Source organism: Athene noctua, chromosome 6 (assembly GCF_965140245.1).
Source record: "Athene noctua chromosome 6, bAthNoc1.hap1.1, whole genome shotgun sequence".
In the NCBI taxonomy this organism is placed as follows: domain Eukaryota; kingdom Metazoa; phylum Chordata; class Aves; order Strigiformes; family Strigidae; genus Athene; species Athene noctua.
In genome coordinates this window covers 4,257,247-4,277,797 of record NC_134042.1, presented here as the reverse complement: position 1 = coordinate 4,277,797, position 20,551 = coordinate 4,257,247, and the positions used below count along the sequence as shown (strand labels likewise).

The window sequence follows — 20,551 nt, the reverse complement described above, 5'->3', positions numbered from 1 at the left end:
TTAAGGCAGGCAGCCTGGTAATTTGTCCTACAATCAGATGTTCCATCAGGCTACTTTTACTTAACCCATGACAGAGGGTCTTACTGCATGGGAAGTTTTGCCATATTTCACCTGTCTCCCCTGGTGGGAGGATGGTGCTTTGCTCCTGAGTCTGACCTACAGGACAGCAAATTCTGACTGAAATTAGTCTGTAGTGTGGAGTCCTCTAGAGAAGTCAACGGCAAGCCTCCCCTGAAGATCGGTGTGACGGAGCGGATGAGGAGGCTGGAAAACATAGCCTGAATTCACTGCAATGGATGAGCTTGTTACAGTATGTGCTGTCTGTATTGCCATAGTACAGTGTAATCTTTTTCCCTCCCAAGTACTTTACACATTTAAATAAACCATGGTTTGTTTTTTTAACCTACATACCCATGTCTGACATTATTTAGATTTCTTGTTGCTTTATCTTGTCACACTCTAGGGACTCTCTACTGCCCTTGTCTGTTTGCATGTGACTCCCGCTTGGGACTCTTAAGTCACACTGAAAGGCAGAATTAGCACAAAATTCAATTACTACATAAATAAAAAGATTTTTTTTTTTCTTAATACATCCAGCGCTGCTATTGTCGTAAATGAACCGTTGCAATGAAATGTACAGGGCAGTTCTCTCCCACCTTGTATTCCGAACAGATGAAAACCTGAAGTGGACATTTAAAAACATTTTCCATGTGGATTAATTCAAAGGCCTATGAAAACCTTAGGAAAACTTCTGTTTCCATCAGTTCACATAGTTTTGTGGCAAAACAACTCCTCTGTAGCTCTTCAGGGTGAAGAATAATGTCCAGGTCTCACACTCAGCAGAGGCTTTTCTTGACTGGACTGTTTGACATCAAAGTGTAAGATTCTCCCATTGGGCATGTTGTCCAGTGGAGAAACTTTGGTCTCCTTATGGTCCTTAATCACTGCTCTTTCACTTAATCATTCTCTGTTCAATTGTGGCTAAAGACTAGAGATGAGCCCTAGAAAAAGTCTGGGAGGAGGGGCAGGGGGACTTCTCCCATCAGTAATGAATCCTGGATAAGTCATCTTCCACATCCTGGAATTTGTAGGACCTCCAAACTATTACGGTGCCCAAACCAGCTCACAGCAATGGTTGGATGTGAAGGCTGGGGATTTGCTGAAAGGGCTTAGCACACTCACCAAGAAGGGCTCAGCTCCTGAAGTGGTGCTCTGCCTAGCCTATTGCATAGCTATGGCAACTATGAGCGAACAAGTCTCATTTCAGCTCCGATTCTCTGATGCTGTGAAATCTTGTTAAGAGCTTCTTAGCATTCAGTAGTTTCCACCTACTTTCGAATCTGAAAATTGCTGCTAAAAGGGCAATTAGTATTGAAGGTCATTCCATGTTATTTATTTTTTGCTTTCCTGGGCAGAAAGACTTAATGTGTCACGCTTTTCACTTCTCTTATTTTCACTGTTAATAGGACCAGGTGGTGTTGCTTGAATCGAAAAGTTCAAGGGCTACGACCAAAGCATATGGCTTCTATTTATCTGGTTTGTCTGTCCCCTCCTGCCAGGAGATTATGCTTGGCTGACAAACTGCATGGCAACAACAGCAACAAAAATTCTGAATTAAATGTGAAAAATAAGATGTGTTTCATTCCTCTGCTGGGAGGAACATGTGCCAGCGAACGTGTGGTACTCCCCCGCTGACAGAAGAGGTTAGAGGAAATTAGGCGACAGTTTTGGAGAAGGGCAAACTTGCAGAAAGTCAACATGTGTTTCTTCCTAACACTATCAACGAAGAATGAAATGAGAAAGGAATGGAATTGTTTATTGGAGCCTGGTTTGCCCAGTCAGAGCTCTTCCATGATTACATTAAATGAGAGTCTCTACACCCTAATGGTGAGAGAAATTATCTTCTAGAACTGGATTCATAAAGGTCGGTGAGCTGGTTCTTTTCTCAGTTACGACACTGAGTGCATTGTTCTCCACGGCATTATTGTTCTCCACTGGTACAACTGAGAGAGAAGAGGAGGCCCTAAAGGGTTTTTTTCCCCCCTCTAGGATTTCTTCACTAGAGAACTAGGCAATCCACAGAGATCTGCAAAAGTCGGTGTTAATTCCAGCTTTAGCCCTCACTCTTCTCCTTTTACTGAAGATTGGCAATGCTGAGTATTTACTTATCCTCTAACTCCTCAGTGTTGAACCCCATCCCCATTTGGCTTCAAACCATTCACAGATCTGGCAACGAATAGCTCAAAGTTTCTGGGCTTGGGCAGCAACAATATAGCTGTTCCCTGGCTGTGTATCACACAAAAGAATGTTCTTGAAGAGAAACTTGAAGGAATTCATGGAATGAAAATCACAGGAGGAAGTTGCTACAGCTGTGCATGCACAGCAGAATTCAAACACCCTTTTTACAGTCACGATGCTCTTCAAAGAAAAGAGAAGCAAGGAAAGCGCCAGGCTTCTCAGCCCCAGGATTCAGGTTTTAGCAGAGTCCTTTACAGGAAGAGGAATTAGCTGTGCCATTTGGTTCTGCTTCTGGACCTCAGTGATGTTTGAATCCTAGATTCAATTCTGGCTAATCTCTAAATGCAAACATAATGTTTTATTTCTACTGTTACGTACAGGCGGGCAGTCGTATCAACACATCCGAGCCCCAGCACCACGCCTGGCATTCCTAGGCATTCCAGATCAGCTTGTCCGTCCTGTCTGGCAGTAGTTCCACACTTACACCCTGAGCAGAACAGGGGTTAACATCTATCGCCAATAATGAGGAAAAACAGGGGATGGATGTTTTGAAAAAACCCAACCTGCGGTCTGGACTCACTAATCGCTTCGACAGCTAGGATCTATTTTTAAGACGCAAGACTATTTCAAACATCTCTTTCTAAACAGGTGAGGATCTGTGCCATCTGTTGGAGGAAGGGTGTGAAATAGCACAGCATGGATAGCAACACATCTTCCCTCCGAGGAGAAGAGCTGTGCATTCTGGAAAGGCCGTAGAGATACTGCTGTGAAAAAAAGAGAGCAAAACGCTCTCTGCATTCTTACCCACTCCGGTGGATTTATGCTTCTCCCTTTGCACGTTTTTGGGGCTGGGGGTGCATTAAATGACTTCCAAAAGCCAGAGTGCTAAGCTGCGTCCTGCCGTTTTTAAGGAGAGGTAGGGGCCCGCTGGGTTGCCGGGGGGAGCGTCCCGGGGGGGCGGTGGGCTGGGCCGGGCCGGGTGGCCGCGGCGCGGCCGTTCATCGCCCGCGGCCCCTTCCCGCGGCCGGCAGCTCCCCGCCCGTTCCCCGTGAGCCGGGACAGCAGGTGGGTCAGACCTGCCGGGGCGGGCGGGCAGAGCCCCGCGGGGGGAAACGGAGCGCAGGGGCCCGGCAGCGCCCTGACGCGGCCCCGGGGTCCCGGCACGGGGCGCGGGTCCCGCAAGGCGCCGGGCGGGCAGCGGGGCCCCGGCAGCTGCAGCACGGCCCGCGAGAGGAGGAGGGGCCGCCCCAGCCGCCGCCGCGCTCTCCCGCCGGGGCCGCTCGGCTCCAGAGAGGGCCCCGCCGTGCCCGGCCCGGCCCCGGGCCCCGCCGCCCCCTCCCCGGGCCCGCGGCCAGGCGCGGCGGCCCCGGCGGGGCGGGGCTGAGGCGGCGGCGGCGGGCGGTGCAGGTAGGGCCGGGGCAAGGGGCTGCGGCGCGGGGCGGGCCCGGGCAGGCGCGGAGGGGCGGCGGCGGCCGCTGGCGGGACGGCGGCTTCTCCCCGCGGCCCCGCTGCGGGTCCGGGCCGGGCCGTGCCGCGGCAGGTGGGGGCTCCGTGCGCCGCCGCCCCTCCCCGGCAGGGGGCAGCACCGCCCCGCGCCGCGCCCCGCGGCTCCCTGAGGGCGGCGGGGGGAGGCCCCGCTCGCGCCGCGGCCGCGCCGCCGGCCCCGGGCCGCCCCGGCCAGGCGCGACGGCTCCGGCGAAGGGCTGAGCGGGCCGGGAGGCCCCGGGAGGCCGCCGCCGCGGCGTTGGCGGGGCAGGTGCCTCGGCTGCGGGGCGGGGGGGGCTGCGGGGTTGCTCTCCTGGCGGAGAACCGGCCCCGCTGGGCAGGGGACGGGAGGGGCCTCAGGGGACACCCGCGGCGGGTGGAGGGGGGGTGTGTGGGGGGCACACACCCGCTCCTTCCCGTCGCTGCCGGCCGGCTCCCCGCAGCCCGGCGGTCCTGTCGGTGCGGAGGGCCGGGCCGGGCCTGCCCTGCCCCGGGGAGGCGGTGGCGGCCGGCAGCGCCCGGCCCTCCCCCTGCGAGGGGCTCGCCGCCCTCCGCCCCCCCGCCCCCCCCTTCTGTCAAGGAGCGGTTGGGGGGATTTATAGGAGTAACAACGGCTCGTGATGTCAGCCCGTGCCTAAAATAGAGAGGGATAGACTGCAAATCCACGGCTCGAGGGCTAAAACCTTCCAATCCAGCCTCAGCCAACACCGCGCCGATGTGAAGTCACCCCCACCTCTCGCACACGCACACGCACGCACCCCGCGGCGAGGGGAGGGCGCCGGCGATCGCAGCCCAGGTGCCAGCGGCTCCTCGCCCCGCCGGCCACTGCTGGGGGCCGCGGGGCAGCGGCCGGTGCCGGGGCGCGGAGAGCCCTCGCCGGGGCGGCGGCGGGCGGGGGGAGAGCCGCGGAGCGGAGGTGCCGGACTCCCGCCCGACGGAGCCCCCAGGATTACAAGGAATTGCGTGCTTGTTCCCAGAGGCGAGCGAGGGTTATCCCCAAGAGCCAAGCTCCTTCGCGCCCTGCTGCCCAAAACAATCCCTTGGAGTGTTGAGAAGACAGGGGGGCTTTCGGGACCATGGCGTCGACAGAAGGGTGAGGGGGACCGTCTCTTGGGGGGGAGGAACGGGAGGATGAGGCGGGGGTCCGTCATTGTGCTTTTGGTAACAGTTTCCTGTCATCTGCTTCATTGCTAATCCTCGCCCCTCACCATTCCCTACCGGAATAATTAGGCAGTGAGAGGAAAAGAGAAGCGGACATTTAGGAGAGGGAGAGAGAGGGAAAAAAAGAATTTCAAATATGAGCCACTGGAAAGGTTTTGGTTTTCCTCCTGTCACTTCTGTATTTAACCCCTGGAGCGCAGATCAAGCTTAAACCACCTGCCTGAAAGAAGTCCCAAGCGAATGCTTAACTCAGAGGTGGAGGGGGGAGCAGCCTCCTAAATAAAACAATAATAATAATAACAATCAATAGTTCCAAAAGAATTGAGGAGCTGTTCCTCCACCCGCCCCTTAAAAAGGCAACAAACAAATCCAACTTCTCAAGGAGTTTTGCAATTTTGCAGTTTTGTGCCAAATGCGTTACAGTGCTAGCAAGAGAAACGCTGGGAAGGGCAAAGGGTTATACAAGAGGCTTTAAAGAAAAGCAATCACAGTTCAGCCCTGGTAGCGTCCCTTGGAAGAAAAGCTTTGTCCCTACCCAGGACGGGACTGCGAGGTTCAGCCGCTTCATCGCTCTGATGGGGCTGGGGGCTTGTTTGATTTATGGAGTAACTGGTAGTAGGAAAGAAAACAAAACCTTTCTTTGATCTCTGGTTGCCCTCTTATAATACTGGCTAGTATTAGATTGTGTCTGGTGTGAGCCTCCGCTTTATCCCTGGATGTTGTCAGGTTGTATCAGCATGATCTGCTCTGGATAGGACTCTCTGAGGACAGAGTGCAAAAGGAAGCTCTGTTTATATTGCTTTTGTGTCTCCCAGGCTGAAAGACTCACTGATCTGATTTAAATAACCTGACACATGTCTGGGAGGGTGTGCACGCAAGTGTCCTGTTACCTGGACAGAGGAGGGGACTGGCTGTCTGCAGAGTGGCCCCTGAGCAGTTGGCCTGGGAGGAGCGGAAGGTTAGAAAGTACAAGCTCTCGTTGCTTTAGAAAAAGGACAGTCCCCCAGGTCTGACAGAGGGCAGATCTGTGGGGCTTTTCTGGCTCTTCACTGGACTGTGACAGAGGTAACTAACTTACTGTTTGCTACTGTCTTGGCTTTGCGGGGGATTTCTGCTCCAAATTTGTACAATCCTGTTTTGCTAGCAGCCCAGCAATTTAATCTGCCCTGTAGCATTTGCTGTGACAATGAAATCACTTAACTAAATACTGTCAACAAATAATTATTGGAGCCACGAGGAGGAGGAAGCAGGCTACGTGTGTAAGGTTGCAGCTCTGTCTTTTCTGTCCCTTCTGTATCCTTGGACTGTCCCAAGTTTCGCTCCCATCTGGGCGCTCTGGTCACCTGCTGTTTTCATTCCCACATCAGGTGGCTGTAGAGGTCAGTGCTTGTTTCGGGCCAGTGGGGGAATGTGGGATCTGTTGTGCAGGGGTTTAATAAGAGAAAAAATGCTGAGAGGTGGTTGTGTTAGAGGCACTTGTCAACTTTGGATGAGAGGAGGTTTTAAATGTGCGTGGAAAGAGAGGTGCTTTTAAAAGAAGTTGGCTGAACAGGTGGGCTGAAAAAGATCGGAGCACCAGAAGCAGAAAGGCTTCCATGGATGCATGCTTTTGCTTTCCTTACTGGACAGAGGTAAATTGTCAGGGTGAGAAAACAAATGAAAAATTTAGGCTTTGCTTTCAAACTTTTTAGGAAACTTCCCTAGATGAAGACAAGCTGAACCTGTTTATTTGGTATGATTCAACTAGTGCTCGGCAATAGCTGAAGGAGGTGTGGAAAACAAGCTGAGTGGGAAGCATTTCACTTGTCAGGCCCTTTTTACCAGTGGGAACTTCCCACAAAACTGAATTGTCAACTTTCCCTCCCCTCAGGTAAAAACCTGAGGGTGGAGATAAGCTTTACACTCTAAGGTCAGCAAACTCAGGCACTGTAAGGATCATCAGGGAAAGTGAATACTGACCAGACCTTGCTCAAGAAGGGCTTTCCACCAGCACCAGCACCAGCACAGGGCGGGGGAAAAGGCAGCAGAAAGCACCTGTTGCTGCAAGCAGAACCGTGTATCTATCTCAGGCACACACAGGTACACGGAGAAAGACCTGCTGGAGTTGGGGACAAACTGTACAGCACACTCCAGGTTTATGTCTGCTGGCTAGAAACTTTTGTTGAGATCTGAAGTACATAAAGGCTTTATTTTGTTGTGATAGAACTACTCCAACCACAGTCATTTATGCAGTGTGTTATTTCTCCTCTAACAGGGGACCTTACATAAAATCTCCAAATTGAGGATGTCAAGGGTATGACAGGATACTCGCCAAACAACAAAAGGCCCCGATACATACACAGAGGAAGGCAAATCTGTATCCCATTGTAAAGAAGTAGTGGTAACTTAGACCCAGGATTTGCTAGAAAAGATTTCCTTGTCCCGTGCCTTTACAGTCTTTTTTTCTTTTTTTTCCTTCAGTGTCTTATTTGGTTAAGCTTATCCATGTATGCAAATCTGCTGCCCAAATCTTTCTGTTCCAAGAGGATGACGGACAGTGGGAAACTTCAATCAGTTGAAAATGAGAATGGAAATGACCCCCAACATGGCAAAATCAGACCCATGGGTCCTCTGGGTCTACCTTGCTGTAGTTCCAGCTAACGGGGCTTTGGCTTGCCGTTGAATACACTCTGTATTCTGACTGTTAGGCTTTTCTTTTACAAAATCCCCCGATAAAGATCTCATCACTAAGACTGAGTTTTAGTGTGTCGCCGGTGCTGAAAGTGGCAAATAGCTAGTTCAAGGAGGAAGGGCTAGGACCAAGTATTGATACTGTTGAGGGTTGCTTGGTTTGATGTTCTCCGTTTAAACATCCTCTGCTGGCCATGGCGCTGGCCATGGCTGCAGACAGGGTGCTGCTGGGGGAGGTGGCCTGAGCTATGCTGCATCACCTGTCCTGAGTCCTTAGCGTGGTTCAAAGATCCAGCGACATCAGCTCATCTTCACAGACTGTGGTGTCTAGCATAGGGCTCGGTGTGTGGTAGGTTGAGCCTTAGGCAGAACATTTAAGCATTTCTTTTGTTTTTATGGATTCTGAGAGGACCTAAAGGTTAAACAAGATTGATCCCATTGATGCGCATGCTTGCCTTCAGACGTTTAAGCAAGGTCCTAAACACCTTGCTTCACACGGTTTTGTTATGGCTCTCATCTCTCGCTTTAGTGTTACTGTTTCAAAAGGGAAAGAACACAATACCTTGCTACTGTGTTGATTTTTTTTCTTAAAAAAGCACATTTGTATAACCTAGGGATAGGTTTTAGATGTTAAATCACCATGTAACTTTGTAACTCAGATGTTAAACTGTGAGTGTTTACATGATTCATTTTATTTAATCTCTTGGAATGATGCCATTTTAGATACTCTAAAAATCTAGAGATGCGTTTGTATTTTGTATACCTTTGAAGAATGGGAGTTTCAGGTGTGAAGTTTGGGTTTGGGTCTGTTCCTTCAAGAATATAGCCACTAGGAGACACTATCAGTGCATCTATAGTAGTAAATTAAAGAGAGGCAGAGCAGGTGTCTGAGCTGGGAGCTCAACCCTCTGTGTGCAGGTCAGCCTCGGAGCAGCCCCACCAAGGCTTTGGGCAGGCAGCCCTCTCCCAGCTCACATGCGTGGTTAGGGACTCAGCGCGGACCTGCGGCCGTTCCCAGTGGGCAGTTTGGATGTGAAGAGTTTAGTAATACTGATGTGGACTCTTTCATTTCTGTTGGTCTCAGTGCTAGAGAACAGTCCCGGAGCAGGTTTATGCAGAGAACAGAGATGTTACCCTGATGGATACAGGGTACACAGTTAACAGGCAAGTCTCTGTGTGTGTGCGTCTGCACCCTGCTGCAGAATAAATCTAGTGGTGGAATAGTACAATGAAATGTTATTATGTTTGAAAATACAGAAGTCTGGGTAATTGCTTAGCGTTGTGATTCGATTAGTGAAATAGTTTTAAGTGCTTCTCAATTTTATATACACTTAATACAAATGGTGTTTATGTAATATGAAATGGCATGGATGCAGAGCTCCCATTCTGTTCTGAGTAGCAGATATATTGCACACAAGCTACAGAAATTCCTGTCTTGATATCTGACTTTATCAATATCTCACTTAACAGGAAAAAAAAACCCACAAAACACCCCAGCTGTGGTCCATTCCTCCCCTTCCAACTCGACTGTTCCTACATTCTTCTTCTATAGATAATCTCTGTCTTCATCCCAAGTTTCACTGTCTCTGAAGCTACAGTTCCACAGTCATGAACATGGTTTGTCTGTACTGCCTGATCACCAAACAATATCAGTTTGGTCCAGATCAGGGAGCATATAATTTGATTTCTCTAAAATTAGCCACAGCATATAGTATGGAACTTATATGGGTTTTATAATAGCTGTAGAAAGATGATTATTAGTCAATTCAACATAAAGTTCACACAGGAGGCACAAATAATACTTTACCTGGCATCAAGCCCTGTGGATGCAAGTTAACCTGTCAACATTTTTTGAACAAATTTGAACCTTAAAGATTAATTCATTATACAGGATTGGTCTTTTAGTCATGCAGCTGTGGTGGTTTAGGATCTTGGAGTAGGAGTCCTAAAGCCATTTGCTGCATTGTCAAGACAAAGCCTGGAAGGGAGATTGCCAACATGTTTCAGGCCTAGCCCAGAGACAATGGGACACACCTAGGTGAGTCAGAAAAATTAGCTTTGCCTTTCATGGTAGGGTTCGGGCACCTACACAGGAGAGTGGGTTTTCAGGATCTGCCACAATATGTATAACAAGCGCACCCACAGATTTCTTGTCATTTGAGTTTTTGCTCTGTAATTTACCCACAAAATTCCTCTAAATGGAAACTTGATGAAATGTGCTGGCACAAATATTTAGATACTTCAGAGGATGAAATTCTCCAAGTGCTCTCACTTTTATGTGGGATTTGAACAGCATTGACTCATAATGCAGATGTTTTACCCTATGCTTTTTCTCAGACATTTTGTGGGACAGATGGAGTGGGTGTAGCCTATTAATTAGACATATCAGCTGTGGCTCTGACCTCATTGCCGAGGTCGGATTGTAAAATCTCTCATCGATTTCAATAAAATAGAATTAGGCTCTACAGAATATATCTCATATTCTTTAAAACTGGTGTGATGACACAGTAGTGCTCATGCCCTCAACCTTCAGTTTGGCCTCGAGCTACACTTTCAAAAAGAAGTTGTCACCTAGACATTAACTCAGTTTTTCTACTTACCCAGATGCTCAAGGATAAAAATACTTCTTATAAAGTCTACAGGGGCATATTTATTCTGAAATATTTGGAAAAAGCGTGTTATAGTATTGAATTAGATGTACAAAGGCTAAAGGGAGATAGTGCTTTCTTAAAAAATGGCTAAAGTTCTCAAAAGTCTTGCCTTACCATAGCTTTCCGTGAGGCAAATACATATCCTTACACCCTCCTCCATGGACATTCATGCAGGTGTATATGTACAAGTGCACTAAGAACGCAGCATTCAGAGCAGGACTGCATTTCTGTACTAGCAAATTACTGCATTTAATTTTTCTTCTTCGTTTTCCTGTTTCCCCTTGATCTACAGTCTATCCCAACAAAGATTGCTAGTAACTGTAAATTTGTGAGAAGTTTTTAAAGGGTCACAGTTTTTCAGTTAAAAAAGGCTGTCATTAAAACGAGCATTTCCCGTTTCACCTGCCTAGCGGTGTGGTTGGCATGTGGTTCCTGCTCGGTGTAGGTGACAGCGGGAGCATCAGGGCTGCGTATGCCAGGCACACAGAGCCCTAAGCTCAGCCTAGCCTGCAGGGCCAGGCTATCTCTGCACAGGAGCCAGCTCTCTGCCTGGGAGGGGTGTGGAGAGAAGGTGCAGTGCTAATGGCTGGGCCTTCATCTTTGGTATCTTCTCATTTAATACCTTTTCATTTTCTGTACGGTTTAATTCCCTTCCCCAGCCCAGTGTGTTGCAATACCTGCTGTTTAAAACAATTAGGTGTATGAGTTCTTGGACACACTGGCAGGATCTGTCAAATCCATCATCTCTGTTATTGTCCATTTGTTAATGAAAACTCCTCTCTTGCCAAGTCAGTACAATATGTCACACTTTAGCCTCCAGGTCATTAGTTTGAAATGCTATTTCCAGTGGCATACAAACAATGAAAATAAGTGTGCTTTTATATATTTAATCCTACTTCTATATTAATTTCAAAGCCTCTCAGTGTACTTAAAGCTTTGAGACAATTAGCTACAATACATGTCTCAGTGCTTGGGAAAGATAACAAACTAGATTCAAAGAGCATCATATTTTCTACCTTTTATCTAGAACATATTTGATCCTGTGTAAGCAATTCCAAATTGCTTCCTTACAAGGAAGAACAAAATGGAACCAAGACATAAAAGAATTAAGGAACACTCCTGCTAATTAAAGGCATCTTTAGGAGAATATCATGAAGTTCACAAAAATGCAGTATTTCAGGTTCACTGACATGTCTGAGAAATCAAATTCATTGTAGTGTTTTAAAGAAAAGAGGGTGGAAGGGGAATTTAAAAATGAAAACCATTTGATTTCTACTTCTTTTAAAAAAGGCTTAATATCAGCCTAAACATATTAATTTCAAACCTATTTTTCAATTGAAAAAAAGGTCAATGAAGAAAGAAAGACTAAAATGAAATGGCAGGGGCTCCAATACAGAGGAAAACATTGTGTATTAAGGAAGCATTTTGGGTTGACTAAAACAGTATTTCTGGTTTTGTGTGGGTTTTTTTCAAGTTTTGCTGACAAACTCAAAGCTTATCTTTTTTAGTGTGACTGCGACTGATCTATTTCTTGACGTTTTAAAAATATAAACAGCAAGTCAAAAATCAGTAATTTTTCCAGGCTGCTTTCTCTTCTGTGGCTTTTTTACTATTTAATTAACATGAGTTGAACTCTGGGCTATCCCTGTAGGCATTTAAATTTATACAGAATCATAGAATCATAGAATAGTTTGGGTAGGAAGGGACCTTTAAAGCTCATCTAGTCCAACCCCTCCTGCAATGAGCAGGGACATCTACAACTACATCAGGTTGCTCAGAGCCCTGTCCAACCTGGCCTTGACTGTTCCAGGGGTGGGACATCTGCACTTCTCTGGACAGCCTGTGCCACTGTTTCACCACCCTCACTGTGAAAAATTTCTTCCTTATATCTAATCTCTGTCTACCCTTTTTCAGTTTAAAACCATTAGCCCTTGTCCTGTCGCAACAGGCCCTGCTAAAAAGTTTGTCCCCATCTTTCCTGTAGCCCCTTTCAGCCCTGGGGGGCCACTCTAAGGTCTCCCCAGAGCCTTCTCTTCTCCAGCTGAACCCCCCAACTCTCTCAGGCTGTCCTCACAGGAGGGAACTCCAGCCCCCTGAGCATCTTCATGACCCTCCTCTGGACCTGCTCGGGTAGGTCCATGTCATTCTGCTGTTGGTGCCCCCAGAGCTGGACCCAGCACTGCAGGGGGAGTCTCACAAGAGCACTCACACTGCTCTGGGTGCAGCCCAGGACACAGTTCACTATCATCTGAGCTGCGAGCGCATACTGCTGGCTCATGCCCAGCTTTTCATCCACTAATACCCCCAAGTCCTTCTTCTTGGGGCTACTCTCAATCCCTTCATTTCCCAGCCTGTGTTGATACCAGGGGTTCCCCTGATCCATGCGCAGGACCTTGCACTTGGCCTCTGAATGGCACATCCCGTCCCTCAGGTGTGTCATCTGCACCACTCAGCTTGGGGTCATCTGCAAACTGACAGGGTGTCACTGCTGAAGGTATTAAACAGTCCTTGGCCCAGTACAGACCCCTGAGGGACACCACTCATCACCAGCCTCCATCTGAATATCGAGCCGTTGACCACTGCTCCCTGGATGTCACCATCCAGCCAATTCCTTATTCACCAAATACTCCATCCATCAGACCCATCTCTCTCCCCTTTAGAGAGAAGGATGTTGAGGGGGACCGTGTCAAAGGCCTTACAACAGTCCAGATAGACAACATCTGTAGCTTTTCCCTTGTCCACTGAAGTAGTCGCTCCATCACAGGCCACTGGGTTGGTCAGGCAGGACTTGCCCTTGGTGAAGCTGTGCTGGCTGTCTCGAATCGCCTCCCTGTGCTCCGTGTGCCTCAGCACAGCTTCTAGGAGGATCTGATCCATGGTCTTGTCAGGCACAGGGGTGAGGCTGACAGGTCGCTAGTTCCCAGGGTCCTCCTTTCTACCCTTTTTAAAATGAGTGCGGTGTTTCCATTTTTCGTCACCAGGGACCTCACCTGGCTGCCACGAGTCTTCAAATATCATGGAGAGTGGTTTGACAACTACATCAGCCAATTTCCCCACAGACTTATGTATGTTCAGGTTCCTCAGGAGATCACGCACCTGATCTTCTCTTGCAGTGGGAGGGATTTTTCTCCCCCCCCCGCATCTTGCGGTCCATCCACTCGAGAGGTGTGGGAAGAGAGGCTGCCTGTGAAGACTGAGGCAGAAGCGTTGCTGACTGCCTCAGCCTTCTCATCATCCATTGTTACCAGATTGCCAGTCTTGCTCATCAGGGTGGGGTTACGCTTTCTCTGACTTTCCTTTTCTGGCTGACATACCTGTAGAAGCCCTTCTTCTTATTCTCCACGTCCCTTGCCAAGTTCAACTCCAGCCACGCCTTGTCCTTCCTGGCCCCATCCCTGCACAACCGGGCAGCGTCCCTGTGCTCTTCCCAGGATGTCTGTCCCTGCTGCCACTGCCTGGGCATTTCCTTCTTTCCCTTTTGTTCCACTGGCAGGTCTCAACTCCGCCATGCAGTCTCTTGCCTTCCTTCCCTGCTTTCTTACACTGGGGATCAAGAGCTCTTGCACTCTGTGGAATCACCCTTAAAGATCTGCCAGCTCTGTTCTGTCCCCTTGTCCCCGAGGGCAGTTTCCCAGGGGGTCCTCCTGACTAACTCCTTGAACAGCTGGCAGTTTGATTCCTAAAATCCAGCGTCCTGGCTTTACTCTTCGCCTGACCCATAGCCCTCAGGACTGTGAACTCCACCAGGGCACGATCACTGCAGCCCAGGCTGCCTCCGCTCTTGATGTCACCGATCAGCTCACTTGCGATGGTGACCCGCAGGTCCAGTATCGCATCCCCTCTGGGAGGGCTGTCTGTTACTTGGCCTCAGATTCATCCTCGATGCACTCCAGGAGTCTCCTGGACTGCCTACAGCTCGCCCTGCTACTTTTCCAGCAGATGCTGGGGTGGCTGAAGTGCCCCGGCAGGACGAAAGCCTGCGAGCACAGCGCCTCCTGCAGCTGGAGCACGAAGGCTTCGTCAGCTGGCTCCCCTTGATCGGGCAGCCTGTGGTAGGCACCAACCACAAGGTTCCCTTTGTTGCCTCGGTCTCCGATTCTTACCCATAAGCTTTCAGTCTGCCCACCCGTGGACACACTTCAGAGAGAGCTCTTCACACCCCATCCATTTCTTGGTGTAGATCACCTGTCCCTTCTGCACAGCCTGTAGCCATCGACAGCTGCACTCCCCACATGGCATTCATTCCACCAACTTTCAGTAACGGCCACTAGGTCACAAGTTCCGAGCAGCACAGTGGCTTCCAACTGCCCCTGCTTGTGCCCACGCTGCGTGCATTGGTGTAGAGACACTTCAGCTGGGCTGTCGGCCGTGTCACCTCCTCAGAGGAACATCCCTTAATTCCTTTGAGGCATTTCACTGCTGTTTTCCTGTTGGCTCCTAAGCTCTTACTCAACTCCGTAAGACTTCAGGAGTGCTCCTGTAGCCAGCAGGTCTTGGAGCAACAGGCCGAGGGCCTTGCCAGCACCCCATCCCTCTGACCTTGGCATGTCGTCCCACAGCTTGTCACGGGTGAGCCTGGTATTATCCCCCTCCCCCTTCAAGGCTAGTTTAAAGCTCTGCCAGCGAGCCCCAATGCTCGTGAGCAAATGCCACCTTCTCCCTTTGAGAAAGGGGAATCCCATCTGATGCCAGCAAACCCGGTGCCGTGTAGGCACAAAAGCCAAAACTGTGGCAGTGACACCAGACATGGAGCCATGTATTAATAGACTCAGTGCATCCATTTCCTCCACTGTCACTGCCCACAACTGGAAGGAGAAGGGAAAAAATAACCTTTGCTCCAGATTCCCTTACCAACCACCCCAAGGCCCTGAAGTCTCTTTGATCGTCCTTGGATTATGTGTTGTGGCTTCATCACCACCCACACAGAAGAGCAACAATTGGTACTAGTCCAAGGGCTGTTCCAGTCTAGGAAGTTTCTTGGTGATGTGTTTAACCCAGAGAGGCAGCAGACTTCCCTGAGAGGAAGGTCTGTCTGGCATATTAGACCCTCTGCTATCCTCAGAAGGGGGTCACCTACAACTATAATATACATTTTGTATATGTATACACATGTGTGTGTGTGTGTGCATATATATGTGTGCCTCATTGCTCCATTGCAGATAGTGTCTCCTTTTTTAGCCATTTTATGTAGTAGACTTTGGTGCTGTTTCTGTCATATCGGTGCATTTTAATTCCATCTCTGTCATATATCTCCATAGTAACATTTGGCTTTTTTACCATTAGATATTAATCTACTTCCCACACTTTCATTCATCTCTGTTGTCATTCTTTTATTTTCAGTCCTTCATGGCTTCTGTTTTGTCTTTTTTTAATAATAATTCTCTTTCCTGGTCACTAAACAGTGACAATTCACCAAGACTTTCTGTGAAGACAGCCAGTTGAGAAAAGGTTTTGCCAAGTCTTTATGCTTCAGTACGATTTTGTTTAGTTTGGATTAATATGCTTCTCGCTCTCTGGCTGCATACAAAGGCATATCTAATTCTGTCTTCAGCTGGTTTACTGGTGTTACTTCCAAAATTGCCAGAAAGTTTTGAGCGCTTTTCCTGTCAATCTCAAAACCTCTTAGTGTATTTTGCAGTGTTGGTTTTCAGAATGGCTCATTTGCAGCACTCGTTTATAATACTGGTAACTATGTAGGCATAGGGGCTGCTTGCCTGTCTACTGGGTGGGCAGGATGCAACTGCCATTACCAAAGCCAAGGTCCTTGAGCTCCAGCCAGGATTTGAGCTTTTTCTTATCCTGTCATAGCTCATTATCAACTGCATCCCCAATAAGAGATAACGGACAGCACCTCTGAAGCAAGTATTTTGGGGTGTTTGTATTTAATCAGTCATCCCTTTGTCATATCAAGAATGATGTATCCAAGTGTAAAATCTGTGTAAGAAGATGGTCAGTTCGGTACCAGAACACTTAGAGAGGGTAGCAGTGAAACCTGCATTCAAACTGACACTTGCTGAAAGTGTAAATGCATTAATTTATCCCTGTACATCTACCCAAGGGAAGACAGGTAAACAGGTCTAAGGGGAGCTATATCACCTTCTCGTTCACATTTCTGTGTGAATTGAGTTAGTCTCACTTAGCCCCACTGCCAAATTTATGCTTTAGATCTGAGAGCGACTGCACCTCTGTGGTGCTTTACCTGTGGCCTCCTCAGCGTTTTTTGTATGTGGTTTCCTGCTAGTGGACTTCATCTCCGTCACGGCAGAAACCCCTGGTGTTTGCCTTTCCAATCATTCTTTGTACTTTCCTCCTGCCGTTTGCTGTGCTAAACCCAGCAGCTGAGTTAAGTTTGGATCTTGGAGATCTGCTCTCTCACAGGGACAATGACGGAGATCACCGATAAACAAGTCACATGCATGGCTGAGCTCCTGACACACTGCACATGGTTCGCAGAGGCTGTCTGTCAGGTCCTGTGTGCAGACCTCTCCATTCCTACTCCTTTGGGCAAGTGTGTCTGATGCAGCACCCTCTTAGAGGGGTTGACTGACACCTCTGTTACACCTTTCCAACCTGGAGGAGCAACACGATCTGGGACCAGTTTAGATCCTGAAGGTGGTGTAACCGTATTAGCCCAGTGTTGTAGCCAGGCTAATGACTGCCTCTTAGCCAGGCTAATTAGCTGGAGCACGGGACAGTGCTAGTATGGATGTCCCAGGTCAGACCCATACAGAGCCTGAAAGCCTGTTTCTTGACAGGTTTCTCAGTCCAAGGCAAAAAAGATCTATGTTATTTCTTCTAGAGGATGAAAATTATGGCCAGCATTCGTGAGTTCTACTAACCACCAAGTGTCTAGGACTGTGGCTGCCTTAATCTAAAAAATGTCAACACATGTGACATGCAACTGGGGGTATGAGCATGGACTAGAGGCTCTCCAGAGGTCCCTTCCAACCTTAACTGTTCTGAGATTCTGACACCACAGATACACAGTACTCAGCTGTCTCCATGTAGTGTCCTCATACCTCAGTTCTTGGACAGGGCTGTGATGCCACACACTGCTGGCACACCATACTATGTCCATGTTACTAATTTTTCATGAGATTGGCTTCAGGCTATGTATATATGAATAATAGTCCAGCCCAACAGGAATAGTTGGTCTTGATAAGTCCACACCACACTGATTAGTATGTGGAGAGCCTTAGGTGTGCTCCTAGAATGTATTTCCTGGTGTAGCTTAATTGAAAAGTAATTCAGTGCATCAGCCCCAGCACAGCTCTGCAATGCAAACCAGAGTGCAGCAGTGGGCATCGTCAGGAAGTTCATTTGTGAAGCTCACTCCTGATTTGGACTAAATTGTTAATATAAGTTTACCCCCAGCTGGTTCTTGATACTCCTCAGGTAAGTGCTCCCCAGTGGGCTGGTTCCTGGAAGGTTCTTTTCATCTCCTGGATACTCCTGTGCGTGCTGGCAGCGCGGCTGCTTCTGCAGCCACAAGCTGAGATGCTCTCCTGGCCTACTGAGGCATTTGCCTACATAAGCTGCTGGCAAACAGCACTCAGCCTGCTCGTCCTGAGGAGCACAGACTGGGGCAGAGCACAGCTGGAGGTAAACTGTAGTCTCCAGTCATATGGAATGTGGAGGCTTCTGGTACAAATTCATGCCAAATGTGCCGAGGGCTCTTGGCCCCATGCAATGGGAGAAGCAGCGTACTGAGTATGTAGGGTTGTAGTATACTTCCTCCGAGACAGAAAGCTATCTCATTAATTAAGCATCTGGTCCTTATCTGTGTAAGAACTACTCTTGCTATAGTAACTGAGAAAAGATTCGTCCTTAAAAGCACACATGTATACATAAACACATGGCATCCCCACACACGCACGCATATGGGAATTAATTAACACCTGGCAGCTATTTATATCACAGCAATCTAGGACAAGAAGTGAAAATCAAATCCGGCTCCCTCACCTGACATTTTAGGGGGGCTTAGAACAAGCAGATGGCCATGTCCCATGCTGGAAACTGCCAGGAAACACTCTTCCTACTGATATAAAAAGTGCCAGAGGAACCTTCACAGCTATTAGGCCAAAAGTGTTACAAAACCTGCCTCACTGTAATACCAAAGCACCTCAGTAGCAAGCCTTCCACTGCTGCCAGGATGAGCTGTTCCTTCCTTCTTGCTTTCTTTCCTGGCCCATTCGCAGGCGTATGTGGTGTTCTGCTGAAGGGGATTCCCAGCTGCCCTGAAGGGAAGGTGCAGGACCCTCTGACAGGCACCGTACTGGGCTCAAAGTTAAGGGTAAAAGGGCCTATAGCAGTCACCGTCTCTTCAAGCCAGTTTCTGGAGTGCCTTGAGGAGGACATTCCTGTGTCCCTTTTCTGGGAACGAGTTTGTGTCACATGGTGGCACCCTTGCAAACTGAATAACGCTTGAACTCCCACTGCAGCCTCTCTCAGGGAGGTCTAGGGGTCTTCACCCTCACTCTGTAACCGAAGCTTGATTGGCTGTCAGATGTTGAGCCCCTGATTATGTCTGTCTTGAAATCAGTGAATAGGTGGAAAGACTTACTGGGCAGAGGGAAACAGATAAAATCCACAGGGATGATCTGGTATTGTAAGCCATGGTTTTTTTAGGTAACCTGGCAGTAAACGCAAAATAATAGTGCAAAGAGTACAATTGCAATATGTTGGTTGGTATTTATCATACTTGGCTATTTTTGTCAAGATACTTTTTTTTTTTTTTCCTTTATAATATTTAGCAATGAGACATTACTATCAGTAGCAGTTAAGGATTTTGTGAAACATAAAGCAAGAATATACACAGCTAAATGCAGACCGAAGGAATCCCATTCTGGGCACCTGGATTCTTGCCAGCTTCCTGCCTTAGACAGTGGTGTTGCATTACCAAGTGCTCTCAAACAGTTATTTTGCCTTTCCACAAATGAGGTAGGCTGTTGAGTCTAGGTACCTCAGTTTCGTAACTGTGCGTGCTTTGGAAGTCTCTGTGTTTTAGGAGATAATCCACTTGAGATCTTGCTGTTCATTATTGTGCTGGCAGTGTGCAAAAGCCTGGGCTGGGGTTCAGAGCCCAGCCATATGTTAACTGCTACATAGATTTACAGTAGAAGGACGGAGTTGTCTGCTTTGGATAACTTGCAGTCTCTTACAGAGATCCAGCAAACTGCTGCAGTGAGAGCGTGGCAGTGTTTATTACCAGAACTTCTTTGTGCGCTGCATTTTTATAGCTAAAAAAAAAAAAGATACCATCAGTTGTTACAGACCTTTGACGTAGCAACCCCAGTGAGAACAGGAGTAAGGTGGAGTCCAAAACCAACTCAATTTGTAGGTTTTGTTTATTCACTAACCCACAGAGAAGTGTTTCTAATTCAAGTAACAGTGGTGTTGGTTAATCTGGATGTATTGTCCAAATCAGGAGAAAAGAATGCGTTTTCCTGGCTTGAGGGAATAGTTAAGATGTATTCATAGAAAGGCTCAAATGTCAGTATCTTTATTCCTGTCCATTTTGCCCTCAAAACATCCCGCAGAGCCGGCATATGTAGCCCTTAACAATAAAAATGTGAAGAACCATAATGTTTAATCAGTGAAGATTTCCCCTGTGTCTGAATCACTTCATCTGGATTGCCATTTGCTTTGATAGTACGAGTGATCTTCTGCTGTATGTCATGCTATTCAACCTGCAGATGAAACTGGTTCACTCCTTAGACTCCTTGACAAATTGATGTAACAACAGTGTAAGATTGATATAATTGACTTGAAAAAGTGTCAAGTGACAGTTTAATTCTAATGGCTGGTAACAGTTCATAATATTTTCTATTCGGGCTCTGCACTGAAGGTACAAAATTGTGATACCTGAATCAGTGTAGCAGCCTTCATATCCCTCCTCCTCATGCAAAGGAGGATTTCAGCAGTCAGCACACATCTGGGATCACTGGCTGCTCCAGACAGCCGTTGCCTGCTGAGTGCTGGAGGCAATGGGAAAAAAGACCTAGAGCTCTCACCTTAAACTCACCGTCTCTGCATCTGCAGGGGGGGCACTGGAAGTGGTCACTTGGAAGCTGGTCAGAGCTGATGAGAGGAACCTGCCAGAACAGGGCATGGCTTGGACAGGCACATGGAGTGGGAGCTCTGGGGGACAAAGCAATTGCCGTCTTGTAATTGTAATCTTGTGTGTTAATGCCTTGTAATTACCCTGGGTTACGCAGTGACCACACATCATCCTCTAAGTGAAGTATTTCCATAATTTTAGACACCATAAGGAAATCATAGTAGCTGTCATGTACTGTTTCTTCATTATTTGCAAGGGGGAGAGAAAGGCAAGAGAAGGAGGGTTT

General features: G+C 48.1%; 1 protein-coding gene across 3 annotated transcripts in view; it reads left to right on the top strand.

The window, feature by feature from the left end:
• The first annotated feature begins 4,466 nt into the window (after window positions 1-4,466).
• SLC1A2 (solute carrier family 1 member 2) overlaps window positions 4,467-20,551 on the top strand; it is a 101,151-nt gene continuing 85,066 nt past the window's right edge. For all 3 annotated transcript variants that reach the window (XR_012633846.1, XR_012633845.1, XM_074909346.1), the window contains exon 1: window positions 4,467-4,816. Coding sequence is in view for 1 of the 3 variants with exons in the window: in XM_074909346.1 (XP_074765447.1) it covers window positions 4,800-4,816 (17 nt within the window). In the remaining 2 variants the exon portion in view is untranslated. The remainder of the gene's footprint in view (window positions 4,817-20,551) is intronic.